Source organism: Hypanus sabinus, chromosome 13 (assembly GCF_030144855.1).
Source record: "Hypanus sabinus isolate sHypSab1 chromosome 13, sHypSab1.hap1, whole genome shotgun sequence".
Taxonomy (NCBI): domain Eukaryota; kingdom Metazoa; phylum Chordata; class Chondrichthyes; order Myliobatiformes; family Dasyatidae; genus Hypanus; species Hypanus sabinus.
In genome coordinates, this window is record NC_082718.1 from 11161207 (window position 1) to 11179334 (window position 18128).

Below are 18128 nucleotides of genomic sequence, written 5' to 3' on the forward strand. Positions count from 1 at the left end.
TGTGTTTCCCACACAGTACACATGAGGCAGCATTGTCCTTGCACCTCTTCTCCAACTGCGCCTGCCAGCTCTCATGCTGCTTGGGCTGTAGAGGAGCTAATACATTCTGTGAAAGTCCACTGAGGACAGAAAATTCCTTAGAGATTACAACAACAGTCAAAAATAAATAAAGAAAACACTTCTCAGCCCCTTTCTTTTCCAATCATATCTTCCATTTCAGTGTTGACTAGTAGATTATGTATTTCAAACAGTTCTCACCTTTTTTGCTGACGTATCTGCTTTTAAATGTACTTTTGACTAAGTGCTGTTCCTTGGTTATACCTGCCTGACCTATTTGGAACTGAGATACTGGGTTTACCTTGTATAGCCTACACAGGAGCCCAACCTCCTGCCCAGACTCGTTCTGCCCACATTGAGAGCTCCCTGGGTGTTTGGGATTTATCTTCACCAAGCAACTGCTGCTTTGCAAGAACAAAGGTCACACAAGTGGTACGTTAATCTACATAGAATAAACCAGTGTATATCCTACCTTGATCACAAGTAGTGATCTGAAAAATGACCAATCTCATTTAACAGTCCTCAGTTTTGGATGGTTGCTGACATGACTTTGTTGCCTGTAAGAAATAACATCACAACATGCCCTCTCATTTCAAAAAAAGATTAAAGCAAAGTGTTTTAAGTATTTTCCATTTCTCTTGCAATGGCCTAAATTTAGCAGTCACTCAAATGAACAAAGCTACCTTGAATCCAAGCTTTAATTTTTTCTAAGTCCAGGCACTGTAATATCAGGTTCAGATTATTGTCAGTGATCTATTGACATCCAGTATATTAGTGCAGGATGCATAATCCTACAATTGTGGTTGGAATGTTTGAGGGAGAGTTATTGTTTTATAATTAGTTACTTAATTTGATAAAACTTTAAGGGTGTGTTCTGAAGGAAAGTTACATTGTTGATAATGGGAAGTTAATTTGGTTTTAAACACATTTAAGTTTTACATGAATGAAAATCTAGGAAGTCATCTATTTACAGCAATGACATCATTAGCAACATCTGTAAAGCCGACAGCATTAACAACATCTGTAGAACCTACATCTGTAGAGCCAGCAAAACCGGGAACCACTGCAGATCATTATACATCAACTATGGACATTACAGTCACCTCAGGTGTGTTGCTATTTAATGCAGTTGCTCTTCAGGGATTTCATGTCAAAATATCATAGTATTTGGATAATATTAAATGATATTTGAAAGAGATATTTCTGTAACATTTTTAATATTGATTCATTTAAATACTATTTCTGTAGTAATGTAGAAACAACTTAGTTACAGTTGGTTGGTTGAAAGGCTATAAAATGTGAACTCTGCTTTGAAGTGGGTTTCTAGGGATTCATTGCTGTAGACACTGGGATGACCCATATCAAAGATAACTCCTGGAGGAAGGCCGAGAGAAGATGAGACCTTGACAGACAACTTGGGCAAGCATGTGAGGACACAGAGGCGATTACAATACAGGTTCCTTAATCACAAGTACAGTACATTGAAACAGACAGTGAAAGGTAACAAACAACACAACCTGACAATGTGCTGGGGAAAGTCCGCATAGCCATAACCATAATTAACCATAAATGGTTCTAGTACCATGCCATAAAATTACCAGGAATGTTGAAGATTGATACGTTTTATTTCTAAGTGATATTTTAAGGTGACCTAATTTAAGATTGCAGGATTGAGGTAGGAAATTACCTCAGAGTATCACCTGACATACAAAGTTTGTAACATACATAAGGATTCTGTTGCATGAACAGCTTTGTTCAAATGGCAGAACAGAAGCAGGTTGAAAGATTTCCTGGTTAATGAGAGGATGAGTGATGTTGTTCCAAATGGATGCCAGCTTAGAAATGAGAAAGTTATAAGAGAGAAGGGAACAGTTTTGCCGATGTCGGTGAAACACAACATTGATTGGGTGACTGCTTTGTTGAGCATCTTCACTCTGTTTGCTACAAAAGACAAGATTTCCCAGTGGCCACCCAGTTCAATTTGACTTACCATTCCCTTTCCAATTCCATGGCCTCCTGTACTGGAACAATGAGGCCACACTCAGATTGGGGAAGCATGACAATATAGACGGGGATTTCTCTAACTTCCAGAATTTCTTCTCCCCCCCCCCCTTTTTTTTCCATTCCACATTCTGGTCTACCTCTCAGCTCTTCTCTTCTCACCTACCTATCACTTCACTCTAGTGCCCTTCCTCCTTCCCTTTCTTCTATTGGCCACTGTCCTATCAGAGTCCTTCTTCTTCTTCAGCCCTTCAACTCTTCCACCTATTTTGTCCCGGCTTCTCACTTCATCACTCCCCTCACCTGGTCTCACCCATCACCTGCTCACTTGTGCTGGTTCTCCTCCCCACCTTCTTTTTCTGGCTTCTGCCCCCATTTGTTTTCAGCTCAAAATGTCAATGTCTCCTCATAAACGTTGCCTGATTTATTGAATTTCTATAGCAGTCATGGTTTTGTATGTCAGCTTCAATTCTGCAGGCTGTCCACCTCAGCCTAGCCTCCAGGCATTTCTCTGACCCAGTGCAACTTTAATGGAATGCAAGGTTCAGGTAGAGAGAAAAATGTACAGAATTAATTAAGTAGGTCAGTGGTATGGAGGGACATGTTAGAGGGATTAATAATCAAATACAAACTTAGTTCTAACACAAAGAAATATTTTGAGAAAGATGAAACTAATAAGCAGACATATTTTGTTATATTTGTTAACATACCATGTTAATGGGGTTATGTTATAGACCTCCCAATAGCCAGGAGGATTTAGAGGAACAATTTTGTAGAGAGAAAGCAGAAATAAGATTGTGATAGTAGATAAATTTAGTAGATAGTAGATAAATTTAACTTCACTTTGTTGACTGGGATTCCCATACTGTAAAAGAACTAGATGAGACTGAGTTTGTCAAATATGTTCAGGAAAGTTTCCTTAATAACTGTACAGAAATCCCAACTAGAAGGAGTATGAAACAAGATCGCCAATTAGGGAACAGGACAGTGCCTGTGACAGAAATATGTGTAGGGGAATACTTCAGGTCTAATGATCATAATTAAATTAATTCAAGATAATTATGGAGAAGGATACGATTAGTTTTCAGGCTTAGATTCTAAACTGGAGCAAGACCAGTTTTGATAACATCAGAAAGGATCTGGCAAGTGTGGATTGGGATAAGTTGTTTACTGGAGAAGAAATGCTTGGTAAGTGGGTGGTCTTCAAAAGTGACATTTTGAGAGAACGTAGTTTACACGTTCCTGTTCGAATAAAAGGCACTGGTAACAGTTTTTGGGATCCTTGCTTTTCAAAGGACTTTGAAGCCTTGGTTATGAAGAAAATTAAGGTACATGGCAGGTATAGAGAGGTAGGAACAAAAGGGACAGTTGAGGAATGTAAGAAATACAGGTGAATACTCTGAGGAAAATCAAGAGAGCTAAAATTAGGCTTGAGGTTGCTCTAACAGACAAGGTGTATAAACAAGGGGAATCCCAAGGGCTTCTATAGATATGTTAAGAGCAAAAAGATATCAGGACAAAATTGGTCAACTTGAAGGTCATTGTGGTAGTCTATGCATGGAGCCTAAAAAGGCACAGGAGATCTTAAATGGATTTTTGCATCTGTATTTACTCAGGAGACAGACACAGAGTCTGTAGAGCTGAGGCAAAGCAGTAGAGGGGTTGTGGACCACATCTGGATCACAGACGAGGATGTGTGTGATGTTTTGAGGAAATTAGGATAGAAAAGTCCAGGCCAGAGTTGGGCTAGCATTTATGTTATAAATCCAGTGGTTAATTAATCATTCAAGATTCAAAGATTCAAAGTAAGTTCTTGGAAATTTCCTCAGTACTCTTTCAATCTTATTGATATCTTTTTCTGTAAGTACGCTTAATATTCCAATTTGGCTTCTCCAATGTCTTGCTCAACTTCAAATTAACATCCCAACTTAAACGAACAATGTATTTTGGAGAACTATATTAACCTGAGAATGTGGATCTTAGTTTACTGAGTAAGGAGCATAGAAGGAGAACTCGGATGCACATGGGGAGAAAGAGACGAAAGAACATGCAGATAGGATGAGATGAAGAGGGATGGGGAAAGGCCGATACAGAGCATAAATGTTCCGTTTCCATGTGATTACTCATTGTTATCTGTTCCAAACCTCCTCCACTTCATAATGGTGTGCTTTGCCCACAAATCTGAACCACAAAGACTTCTTACTCTACAGTGACAAGGTAGAACGAATGCAAGTCCCTCTAAATCCCACATTGTCAAGGCAGAGTTCAGTTTTATTGGGGGGGGGAATAAACACCTGATGTAGTGAGTTCACTTTAAGTTTGTTCTGTTTTATTTCATGCTGGAAAACTTTAGGAAGCCACTTATCAGCAGCACTGACAACAGTAACAAGAGCAGCAGCAGAGGCAGCAACCCTGACCACTGCAACAAGATCAATTTCAATCTCCAGCCAAACCTCCTCCAGCACTCCATTAACAACTGATACCTCAGGTTCGTTGCTAATTGACCCAGGTACTGCCTGGAAGATGAAGTGAAATTGCCAATATTATGACAGCATTTACTTAACTGTGTTAATATCGATTTCTTCTAAATATCGCACATTGATATATTAATTAAGACAAAGGACTGAGACCCTTAAATATGACATGGAGAACAGTAATGCCATCAGCATCAAGTGGCTCAACAGCTGGAACAGAATCCACAGCAGCAGTGCCCCCAGACAGAAAACAGAGAACAACAGCTGGAACAACAATCACATTCATTAGTAGCAGCACCTCAGGTCAGTACACTACAGAATGTGTTCAACTCTGCATGCTACTTCTGGTCATAGAGGTGGGCTAGGATTCCCTGTAATAAACCCAATGTTTAATTAATCATTCAAGATTCAAGGTTCATATTAACTTTATCAGAGAGATTCAATAGAAAAAATTAACATTACACACAACCAATGTGCAAAAGAAGACAAACTATGCAAATACAAAAAAAACTAATAACAAAAAATAAACAATCAAATAAATACTACTGAGATCGTGAGTTGCAGAGTCCATGAACGCCCTGCCGTGGCAGGACTTGAATGCTGTTACCTCTTACAATGTGAAACCAGACAACAAGTGACAACAGGGCCTCACTTTGAGATAAGCTCAATGCCTTCTACGCAGACATGAGGAAATCTGCAGATGCTGGAAATTCAAGCAACACACACAAAATGCTGGTGGAATGCAGCAGGCCAGGCAGCAGCTATAGGAAGAAGCAATTGACGTTTCGGGCCGAGACCCTTCGTCAGTCCTGATGAAAGGTCTCGTCCTGAAACGTCGACTGTGCTTCTTCCTATAGATGCTGAAGAAGGAGGGGGCAGGGGCGCTATAAAGAAGGTGCCAGGTGAAAAGGTAAGTGCTACACCTGTCCCTATACCTCCTCTCTTACCACTATTCAGGGCACCTACAGCCCTTCTAGGTGAGGCAACACTTCACTTGTGAGTCTGTTGGGGTCATCTGTTGCATTTGGTGCTCCCATTGCGGCCTCCTCTACATTGGCGAGACCCGACGCAGATTGGGGGACCGCTTCGTCGAGCACCTCCGCTCTGTCCACCACAACAGACAGGATCTCCCGGTTGCCACCCACTACAACTCTGCTTCACGTTCCCATTCAGATATGTCCATACATGGCCTCCTCCACTGCCATGATGAGGTCAAACTCAGGCTGGAGGAGCAACACCTCATATACTGTCTGGGTAGTCTCCAGCCCCTTGGTATGAACATTGAATTCTCCAACTTCCGGTAATTCCCTCCCTCTCCCTTCCCCCATCCCACTTTCACTCTGCCTCCTCCTCCAGCTGCCTATCACCTCTCTCATGATTCTGCCTTCTTCTACAACTCATAGTGCTTTCCCCTTACATTCCACCTTCACCTTTTCTGACTATCCACTCCCTGTTTCCCCTCTCCCAACTCTGATTGTTTTTTCACCTGGCACCTTCTTTATAGGGCCTCTGCTCCCTCCTTCTTCAGTCTGATGAAGGGTCTCGGCCCGAAACGTTGACTGCTCATTTCAACAGATGCTGCCTGACCTGCTGAGTTCCTCCAGCTTGTTTGTACTTGTTGATTTGACCACAGCATCTGCAGTGTACTTTGTGTTTCCTATAGATGCTGCCTGGCCTGCTGTGTTCCACCAGCATTTTGTGTGTGTTGCTCAATGCCTTCTATGCTCGCTTTGATTATCAAAAAAATGGAGGAACAATCACGAATTTCCACAGCCCCCAGTTGCCCAGTGGTTTCAGTCTCTGAGGTTGATGGGAGAGCATCCTTCAGGAGGGTGAATCCCAGATACAGTACCTGGCCATTACCAAAGACCTGTGCCAATCAACTGGCTGGAGTGTTCACTGATATCATTAACTACTTGGTTTTGCAGTTTGGGGTTCCCACCTGCTTCAAGCAATCCTCAATGACTATCGTACAGTAGCACTTATATCCACCGTGATGAATTGCTTTGAGAGGTTGCTGATGAGACACATCAGCTGCTGCCTGAGGGGCGCTTGGATCCATTCTAATTTGCCTACTGGCACAACAGGTCCACAGCGAAGGTTGTTTCGATGGCTCTTCATTCAACTTTGGAATATCTGTATGGCAAAGATGCTTACATCAGGATGCTCTTTATCGACTGCAGCTCAGCGTTCAATACTATCTTTCCTCAAGACTAATCAATAAGCTTCAAGACCTTGGCCTCAAAACCTCTTTTTGCAATTGGATCCTCGACTTCGTTACTTGCAAACTCCAGTTGGTTTGGATTGGCAACAACATCTCCTCCACAATTTCCATCAACACAGCTGCACAAGGCTTTGTGCTTAGCCCCCTGCTCTACTCACTTTATACTTATGGCTGTGAGACAAAGCACAACTCCAATGTCATATTTAAGTTTACTAACAACATCACTGTTGAAAGCCAAATCAAAGGTGGTGACGAGTCAGAATATAAGAGGAGGATTGAAAATCTGACTGTGGTGCTACAGCAACATCCTCTCACTCAACGTCAGCAAGCCCAACGAGTTGTATATTGTCTTCAGGAGCAGGAAGCCATAGGTCCAGGAACAAGTCTTCATCGGGGGATCAAAGGTGGAGAGGATCAGCAACTTAAAATTCCTCTGTTTTATCATTTCAAAGGACCTGATTGGGGCCCAGCACAGTACAATTATGAAGAAAGCACGGCAGTGCTTCTACTTCAGAAGTTTGCGAAGATTTGGCAAGACATCTAAAATGCTGACAAACCTCTTAAGTGTGCAGTGGAGAGTATATTGGCTGGTTGCATCACTATCTTGTATGGAAACATCAATGCCCTTGGACAGAAAATTCTGCAAAAAGTAGTGGATATGTCCCAGTCTTTCATGGGTAAAGCCTTCCACTCCATTGAATACATCTACATTGAGCACTGTTGCAGGAAAGCAGCATCCATTCAGGGACTCCCACTACCCAGGTCATGCACCCTTCTCACTGCTACCATCAGGAGGAAGGCAAAGGAGCCTCATGACCCACACCACCAGGTTCAGGAACAGTTATTACCCTTCAACCATCTGGCTTTTGAATCAAAGGGGATAACCTCACTCAACAACACTCACTCCAGCACCAAAATATTCCCACAATCTATGGACTCACTTTCAAGGGCATCTCATGTTCTTGATATTTATTGCTTATTTTATTTTTTTCTCCTTTTGTTTTTACATTGTTTGTTGCCTTCTGCACATTGGTTGTTTGTGTATACCCGCAAGAAAATGAATCTCAGGGTTGTATATGTACTTTGATAATAAATTTACTTTTGAACTTTGAAGACTGTTTATAGTCATTCCTTTGTACACAAGTATAAAGGGTAATGAAATTATGGTTACTCTGGATCTGATGCAGTATGAAAACATACTATAAGCATAAAGAACGCAGTTAAAAAAACCACAATAAATGTAAATATAAAAGCAATCCTATAAAACAGAATTTACAAGTAGCTGAGTGAGGCTGTGTGTACACAGGATTAGCTTATATACAAAGGCTGATTCTTTGCACGTAAGGTGATGTTAAGTACAGGAGTATCTGTACGTGTGTGAATGGCAGGAGATGATAAAGTGACAAAGTGACTCTTGGCAAGAAGAACCCTTGCAGGTAGCAGCAGGGCATGTGGAAACACAGTAAAACAGTGACTGTATCAGAGTAGGGATGAGATGTGGAGAGTAAGCGTGAAATGGCGGTGCATGGGGGGGAAGGGTGCTATGGATGTGGATGTAATGCTGGGGGGTGGTGGGCTAGGGTTAGGAGAGAGGGCCATCTGTTACACATTTGGGAAACCTGGAGCTCCTGCAGAATGTACTGTAATATAAAGAGTATTGGGGTGCTGTTCTAAAGTATCTCTTTGTGAAGGACACTGTAAGTATTACAAGTATTTACAGAAGGTAGCTAATTGTAAACATTCTTCCTCTTATATTAACACCAACTTAGGAATGGAAGCAGTAACAACCAGGAAAACTCTGACAGAAAGAACAGTAATTTCTTCTACACCAACAGAAACAACTTCTGACTTTGCCTCCACTGTTACTACCACAGGTCAGTTGCAATTAGTCAGATTACCCTCCATATCCTCATACCTTCCCTGACTCTGTTATCGCCAGCAACTCTCTAATCCTGCTAAGGTCTTGCAAATGTCTAATTTTGTCCTCTTGATCATCCCCAGTTTTTGGCACTTAACTGTTGCTGACTTCGGTGATGTTGCCAAGACCACAAGCTCTGGAAAACTCTCTATGGACCTCCCTCCTTTACGTCCATCCCTGAAACCTGCTGCTTTGATTGAATGCTTGGTTTTTTATGTCCTGTGCCTAGTAATAGAGCAACTAGATATTTTAAAAAGGCAAACTCAAAAAGCTTAAGTACATTAATTTCTGCAGTCAAATTATTCTTTCAAAATCCTGAGGAGGTTCAGTATATTTGCCTTTGACAGTGTCCTGGACTGTGAAATGTGGTGAAGATGAAAGTGTGCCACACTCACAAAGTAGGGATTCTTTAATTTCCCTTCTGTAGGTGGGTTTATGTTTCTTGACATTCAACTGTACACATGTATACAGCTGAACAAAACAATGTTCCTCTGCGACCAAGGTGCAAAACAGAGTACATATGTACAGCACATTAACACAACAATATTAATAGATAATTTTTTTAAAATTCTGTAGATGTACAAGTTGAATTAAAGTGCATATATGATATTTTTTGGATTTTTGGATCATTGGGCTGACTTCCAGAAAAAGTGGGACCTATGCAAAAGAGACTGCTGCACCTGAACTGGAGGGGAACTAATATCCTAGCAGCAATGTTTACTAGTGATGGAGGATGGTGAGGGTTAAACTAGAGTTGCAGGGGGATGGGAACCAGTGTGCTAGAACAGGCGGTGGAGACAGGTGCTGTTAAGACCTTAGACAAAGTCTGGACTGTAAAAAAAGTTGAGCATGGTGTGACTAATCTCCTGAGCTGCTTATATTTCAATGCAAGGAGTATCGTAGGAAAGGCAGACAAGCTCAGGACATGGATCAACACCTGGAATTATGACATTGTGGCCATTAGTGAGACTTGATTGCAGGAGGGGCAGGAATGGCAGCTCCATATTCTGGGGTTCTGTTGTTTTAGACATGACAGAATGGGAGGGACTAAAGGAGGTCATTATTATTAATGAGGGAAAATGTCACAGCAGTGCTTCGTCAGGACAGACTGGAGACTCGTTGAGTGAGGCATTATGGAACTGAGGAATAACAATTGATTGATTTATATTAAAGACCATCCGACAGTCCATGGGAATTAGAGGAACAAATTTGTAGAGAGATTGCAGACTGGTGTAAGAAACATAAGGTGTTATAAAACCATAAGACCATAAGACATAGGAGCAGGATTATCCACTCATCCCATTGAGTCTGCTCTGCCACTTCCTCATGGCTGATCCTGGACCCCATTTTAACCCCATACACCTGCCCTCTCACCTTATCCCTTGATGCCCCGACCAATCAAGAATCTATCAACTTCTGCTTTAAATATACCCATAGACTTGGCCTGCACCGCAATCTGTGGCAGAGCATTCAACAGATTCAGCACGCTTTGGCTAAAAATAAATTCCTCCTTACTTCTGTTCTAAAAGGTCACCCTTCAATTTTGAGGCTGTGCCCATTAATTCTGGATATCCTCACCAGAGGAAATAACTTCTCCTCATTTACCTTATTTAGTTCTTTCAACATTTGGTAGGTTTCAATGAGGTCCCCATGCATTCTTCTAAATTCCAGTGAGTACAGGCCCAAAGCTGCCAAACACTCCTCATATGTTAACTCCTTGAACCTCCTCTGGACTCTCTTCAATGACAATACATCCTTTCTGAGATAAGGGGGCCAAAGCTGTCAACAATACTCCAAGTGTCACCTGCTAGTGTCTTATAAAGCCTCAGCATTATCTCCTTGTTTTATATTCTGTTCTCCTTGAAAGAAATGCTAACACTGCTTTGGCCTTCTTTACCGCAGACTCAACCTGTAAATTAAACTTCTGGGAGTCTTACGTGAGGATTCCCAAGTCCTTTTGCACATCTGATGTTTCAATTTTCTCCCCTTTTAGATAATAGTCTGCACTATTGTTCCTTTCACCAAAATGCATTATCAAAAATTTCCCAACTCTGTATTCCATCTGACACTTTTTTTGCCCAGTCTTCCAATTTGTCTAAGTCCTGCCACAATTGCATTACTTTCCCAGCACCACCTATCCTCCACCTATTTTTGTATCATCCACAAACTTTGCCACAAATTCATCAATTCTATTATCTAAGTCATTGACAAACAATGTGAGAAGTAGCGCTCTCAATACTAACCCCTGAGAAATGCCACTAGTCACTGGCAGCCAACCAGAAAAGGCCCCCTTTATTCCCACAAGCTGCCTCCTCCCTGTCAGTCATTCCTCTATCCATGCCAGAAAATTTCCTGTAACACAATAGGATTTTATCTTGTTAAGTAGCCTCATGTGAGGCACTTTAACAAATGCCTTCTGAAAATCTAAGTAGCTGACCTCCACTGATTTTCCTTTGCCCACTGTGCTTGTTACTTCCTCGAGGAATTCTGACAGATTTGTCAGGCAAGTTTTCCCTTTACAGAAACCATTTTGACTTAGACTTACTTTATCATTAGTCTTCAAGTACCCTGAATCCTTCTTAATTATCACTGATAGCAGGTTATCTTAACTTTCCACATATTGACTGGGACTCCCATACTGTAAAAGGACTAGTGCGATAGAGTTTGTCAAATATGTTCAGGAATTTTTCCTTAATCAGTACATGGAAGTCCCAATGAGAGAGTGTGAGATACTTGATCTGCTAATAGGGAATGTAGCAGGTCAGGTGACAGAAGTTTGTGTAGAGGAACACTTTGCATCTAGTGATCAGAATGCCATTAGTTTTAAAGTTAATATGGAAAAATCTAGGTCCAGTCTATGGGTTAAGATTCTAAATTGGAGAAGGGTCAATTTTGAAAATATCAGAAAGGATCTGGCAAGTGTGGATTGGGTCAGGCACTTTTCTGGCAAAGGTGTACTGGTAAGTAGGAGGCCTTCAAAAGTATAATTTTGAGAGTACAAAGCTTGTATGTGCCTGCAAAATAAAAGGTAAAGAAAACAGGTTTAGGAAACCTTGGCTTTCAAGTGATATTGAGGCAGGTAAGGGCAGATAGGAAAATATGAGGTACTTATGGAGTATAAGAAATGTAAGCGAACACTTAAGAAAGAAATCAGGAGGTTATCCTAGCAGACAAGGTGAAAGAGAATCCTAAGGGATTCTGCAGATATGTTAAGAGCAAAAGGATTGCAAGTGACAAAATTGGTTTTCTGGATGATAAGAATGGTAATCTATGTGTGGAGATGAAAGAGCTGGTGAAGATCGTAAATGCATTTTTTGCATCTGTATTTACTCAGGAGATGGACCTAGAGTCTATAGAACTGAAGCAAATCAGAAGCAAGGTCACAGACCCTATGCAGATTACAGAACAGGAGGTATTTGCTGGCTTGAGCAAATTAGGATGGATAAATTCCCAGGTTGACTTTATTCTTTGGCATGTTGAAGGATGAGGTAGAGTTTTACAAAATTTCAAAGGGTGTAGATGGAATGCAGGCTTTTTCTACTGAGGTTGGGTGGGAGATTCCTTGGAATGCAGAAGATTGAAAGGAGATTTGATAGAGGTATACAAAATTGAGGGGTTTAGACAGGGTAATGTAAGCAGGCTTTTTCTACTGAGGTTGGGTGGGACTACAACTAGAGGTCATGGGTTAAGGGTGAAAGGTGAAAAGTTTAAGGGCAACATGAGGAGAAACTTCTTAATTCAGAGGGTTGTGAGAATGTGGAATGAGCTGCCAGCTCAAGTGGTGCCTTCAAGGTTGTTTATAGTGTTTAAGTGCAGTTTGGATAGGTATGTGGATGGCAGGGTTATGGAAGACTACGATCCAGGTGCAGGTCGATGGGAGTAGGGCAACTTAAATGTTTTGGCACGGACTAAATGAGCTGAAGAGCCTGTTTCTGTGCAGTACTTTTCTATGGCTATGACATATATTTAAACATACAACAGTATAATGCTACTGGCACTGTATTAAATAATGTGTACTGGGCAGTAGCAGGGTGGGACAAGAAGCTGTTAACCAGCCTAACAATCATTGTTTTTAAACTGTGGTATCTTCTGCCTGATGGTAGGAGGTCAGATGGGATGGGTCCTTGATAATGCTGAGGGCTCTATGAATGCAGTGCTTACTGGTATATGTCCTGGATGGGGGTGAGAGAGCGACCTCTCTTGCTTGTTCTGTCCAGATTTGATTCAGCAATGGCCATTCCTTCTGAGAAAACAGAAAGCAGGGAGTTGGTTCTGTTATGAGATGTTTATTCTATATGTTATCATATTCAGACTTGTTTCCCAAGAACCTGAAATAAGAAAGTTGTAGCCAGTAGTTGCATGCATCCAGTACAGACTACGTGACTCAATAAATTTGCAGTTATTAAGGTAAAATGGCAGATCAGAATTAGTTTGAATCTGTTGAAGTCTTTTCCCTGTTGCTTCTTGGACCTGAAATGTAGTTGATCAGCCAAGGAAGTGGCTTATCCTTGAGGAATGCAGACATCAATCGCACACGCCCTCCTTGTTCTGCCAATATACAAAACTGAATTATCGTGACTCTTAGCAGGCAATAAACTAAACACAAAGAAGCTGTCTCTCAAAAAATAACCCTTGATCATCCATCCTAATAGTGCGCTTAACTTGATGTTGATCTTGAGAAGTAGCTTGGGAAGTTTTACTTAACTAAAGGCATTGCATAAAGGAGGTGGAGGTTGAAGAAGAGCTTATGGAAGGTGCACATTATATCACCATCCATAATTTGGTGCTTTCTTTGAATGTTTTGATTGCTGGCCTGTGCTGAGAAAGATAACATTATAAAAATAACAATTACATTCAGTGCTCACAATGTGGTCACCTCTCCATTGGGAACCCAAATGCAGTTTGGGTAACTATTTCTCAGAACACTTCCATTCAATCTGTAAATAGCCATTTCTTAGAACACATCCATACAGTCTGAAAGAGAACCATTTCTCAGAACACGTTCATTCAATCTGAATGTGTGACTCTGAGCTTATAGTTATCTGTTACTTCAATTCTCTGCCCCCTCCCCACCCTGAAATCTCTATCTTTAGACTCTGCATTGTTCTTGAGATGTCTAGCATATTTTTAAAGAGCAGTGCTTCATCTTCTGGCTAGACATGTCACTACACTTAGCACTGAGCTATTCCATGGATCTGAATTTGTTTCAATTTGTGATGCTCTGTGTCATGTGACCTTGACAGCTTTGGTCTGCTTCATATCACAGGCATTTTTCTTTTGCTCTATCCACTATTCTTCTGCGATTTACAACACACCTGTCTGCTTATTTTTCTGGTTTTGGGCCTCTCTGTAATGTTTCACTGCTAATGTAATGGTTTCTCTGTAGCGACAATGTTTGGGTTATGACTGGAGATAACGGGGCTTTGGAACGTGGGGACTATCCAAGGAGAGAAATGTTGTTCTTTCTTATGAGTCTGGAAGAGAGAATTTTGCGGTCTTTTGTCAGCGAGAGAGGAAGAAAGAAGATGTGTGTGGAGAGAGCTGGTAGACCACCGGATGAATACAATTGGAGCGAGGGTTGGAAGGTTGGAAATGCTTGGAGGAAGTCGATGGTTGATGAATGGCCATATTAGTGCGCTCCAAAGTGCATGTTTGACTTTTTCCTTAAAATGGGCCCTTTTTCTTTTTATTTTCTTTACTAACCCTATATTCAGATTAAGATTTATAAAGTTCTTTCATTTAATTGCATATGGTATACTGTCTGATATTTTGTGCTGCGGATTTGTAACCGGGCAACACAACACATATCATCCACACAAACAAGATTTCTCAGGTTGGCGGAGCCAGAAGTTGTCTTCCCCTAGACAAAGACATGCTGGCCAAGCCTGAGGGCTACAGACTTTAGGAAGATTAAACCTGTACTGCTCCCTGTTACTATTGATGATGAAGACGCGGATGTGGTGAGGGCCTCTAAGTACCACGAGGGGTGCACCTGGATGACAGACTTGAGTGGAGCACCAACATAGTGACTGTATACAAAAAGGGCCAGAGTCACCTCTACTTCCTGAGAAGACTGAGGTCCTTTGGAGTATGTAGGCCTCACCTTCACATATTCTACCAGTCTGTTGACACCAGTACAGTCTTCTATATGGTGATGTGCTGGGGCAATGGCATCAACACAAGTGATGTCAACGGGCTCAATAAACTGATTAGAAAAACTGGCCCTGTTAAAGGAGTCAAATGGGACACAGTGGAGGCTGTGGTAGAATAAAGGACTCTATTGAAACTTTGCAATTCTGGACAATGGTTCTCATCCTCTGCGTGCCACCTTGGCTGAACAGAGGAGCACTTTTGGTAATAGACTAAGACAACTGCGCTGTTCCAAAGAGCGCTGTATGAGGTCATTCTTATCCTCCCCTATTAGGTTCTATAATGAGTCAACTATAGCTGGGGAAGTAATGACCCCCTCTTGTTCACTGTTTGAGGTATCTTATTTTTTATTCTTTCTTACTTCTTTTCTAATATTTGTATATCTGTGTGCTTGTAATGCTGCTGTGATTTCCTTTGGGATCAATACAGTATCTATCTGTTGATCTATCTATCTACTATGTGCTACATATGTTTTGTGCTGTGTGTGGCTGATGGTACTGTGTCCTGCATTTTGGCTCCAGGGTAGTGCCTTTTCGTTTAGCTGTATTCATGAGTATTCCTGTATGGTTGAATGACAATTATACTTGAAAAATTTGAACTAGAGTTTGAATAGATTAGGACTTTATTCACTGGATTAGGGGAAATTGAGGGGACTTTTGATTGATTATGAGGAATACAGATAGGGTAAATGCATGCAGGCATTTTTTCCATTGAGATGAGTGAGGCATGGGTTGAGAGTGCAAGGTGAAACATTTAAGGGGACCCTGATGAGGAATTTCATCACTCAGCTGCTGGTGAGAGTGAGGAACGAACTGACAGTGGAAGTGGTGGATGCAGTTTGATTTCATCATTTAAGAGAAGTTTGGACAAGTACGTGGCTGGGGGTGGGTATGGAAGGCTCTGGTCCGGGTGCTGGTTGGTGGGACTGGGTAGAATAACAGTTCAGCATGGACTAGATTGGCCAAGTGGCCTGTCTCTGTGTTGTAGTGTTCAATGACTGAGTAGCTCTAGAGGCAACAGTACCACTAATCCTCCGTTTTCATTTAGTATCAAGGATCACACACGGACAAGAACTGTTTGGTATATCAATGGTGCCCTTGGATCATGCATCAGAGAAGAAAAGTGTTAAAGGCCAGCAATGTGCAAGTTAACAAGAAAGACATGTTTTCACACATTGCTTTCATGTTCCTTTTAGAATGTTCCAGAACTCTGCACGTACAGTGAAAGATTCTCAAAATGTGGCCCCTGTTGTAATAAAGATGCAACAGAAAATTTCAACAAAGCTCATTGAATTTGATTTGTAAATGTTGATTAAGAGATAAATATTGACCAGAACAGTGAATGCACTGTATCTGAAAATCAGGCACCATGGCTGGTCTCAGTTTTGCAATAGTACAGCCAAGGGGGACCTGACCATAACACTTCATTTAGCAAAATATTATTTGATTATCCTCATCCCAAAGTGAAAAAAAAGAAACAGAAGAAGAACCTATAAGCTCAAAAGGTTTTAAAAGAGCATAATAGGTATCAATGCAAAGAGCAAAACTCTAGACATCAAAGCACACTGTCAGTGTCAGCATGATGGGAGTCAGCCTCAGTGAGGAAGGCAGACATCCGGAAATCTGTGCATGTGCTGCTGTGTTTTATATGCTACACTCTAAATATCAGTTGTATTTAGACCAAATCACACTGTGCAGGTAACCAGAGCAACCATTCCTGGTTGCCACTCAAGACTTGTACCCTAATTTCCCTTTATTTTCACACAACTCCTAGCATGGACCCCAGTTCTTTAGCTGGGCCCTAAAGCTGAGTGAGGGGCATGGTGACTGCTTTAGATGACTGATCTGGATGACTGAAAATTCTCCCAAACCTACCTGGTGTCCTCAGACCTATGAACTTTGACATTTGTTCTACACTTGTTTTAGACTCAGCAATGATCAGATTTTCCCTGGTGGGCTCTGACGGAATGGCTATGTCTTAGACCTTTGAAATCAGAGGTGAGGTGGTGGAAGGGGTGCCCAAGTGTTGTCACCAATGATGGACAGGGATCAGGGCAGAGCCTGTTTACTTTAGTGTTTTTCTTAGATTGTGGAGTGTTATTTCAACTGAGGTACCTCATAAGAAGATGCAAACGGCTTACATGGGAAAATAAGTTTGTAGAGAATCCAGTCCTTCTGTTACCTACCAGAGGGTTTTCTCATTTGGTCCTGGCCACTGGCATTTGAAATGGACTCCCATTTCTTTATGAACTGAGAGCTAAAGTTTCACTTTTTTGGTGGAAAGTGGAAATAGTACGAGCTGTATGAATTTTAGGCCTTTACTTTGATGTATACTTATGTATGTTTTGATGTTCAGCCTTCTGCACTCCTAGCTGTGGATGTCAAAGTTAATAATCAGCATTCATAAGCCCTGAGGTAATAAGCTGTAGGAGGCATCCATGACTAACTGATCCATGAGTATCCATGAGTAGACTGATGGGACTGAAGGCTGACAAATCCCCAGCTCCAGATGGTCTGCATCCTAGGGTACTAAAGGAAGTGGCTCTGGAAATTGCGGATGCATTGGTATTCATTTTCCAATGTTCCTTAGATTCAGGATCAGTTCCTGAGGATTGGAGAATGGCTAATGTTATCCCACTTTTTAAGAAAGGAGAGAGGGAGAAAACAGAGAACTATCGTCCTGTCAGCCTAACATCAGTAGTGGGGAAGATGCTAGAGTCCATTATTAAAGATGAAATAGTGGCATATCTAGATAGCAGTGATAGGATTGGGCCAAGCCAACCTGGATTTACCAAGGGCAAATCATGCTTGACTAATCTATTGGAGTTTTTCGAGGATGTAACCAGGAAGTTAGACAAGGGAGATCCAATGGATGTAGTGTACCTCGCTTTTCAGAAGGCATTTGATATGGTCCCACATAGGAGACTGGTGGGTAAAATCAGAGCTCATGGTATTGTGGGGAAGATATTGACATGGATAGAAAACTGGTTGGCAGATAGAAAGCAAAGGGTAATGGTGAATGGGTGTTTCTCGGAATGGCAGGTGGTGACTAGTGGGGTGCCACAGGGCTTGGTATTGGGACCACAGCTGTTTACGATTTACATCAACGATTTAGATGAAGGCATTGAGAATAACATCAGCAAGTTTGCTGATGATACTAAGCTGGGTGGCAGTGTGACGTGATGAGGATGTTCGGAGAATTCAGGGTGACTTGGATAGGCTGAGTGAGTGGGCAGATACTTGGCAGATGACGTTTAATGTGAACAAGTGTGAGGTTATCCACTTTGGGAGTAAGAACAGGAAGG

The 18128-nt window shown here is 41.5% G+C and overlaps 1 protein-coding gene across 1 annotated transcript in view; it reads left to right on the forward strand.

Moving 5' to 3' along the window:
• LOC132403630 (uncharacterized) overlaps positions 1 to 18128 on the forward strand; it is a 108556-nt gene that overhangs the window by 63779 nt on the left and 26649 nt on the right. Inside the window, exons 6-9 of the mRNA XM_059987108.1 lie at positions 1031 to 1165; positions 4412 to 4546; positions 4674 to 4835; positions 8526 to 8630. Coding sequence (XP_059843091.1) covers positions 1031 to 1165; positions 4412 to 4546; positions 4674 to 4835; positions 8526 to 8630 — 537 coding nt within the window. The remainder of the gene's footprint in view (positions 1 to 1030; positions 1166 to 4411; positions 4547 to 4673; positions 4836 to 8525; positions 8631 to 18128) is intronic.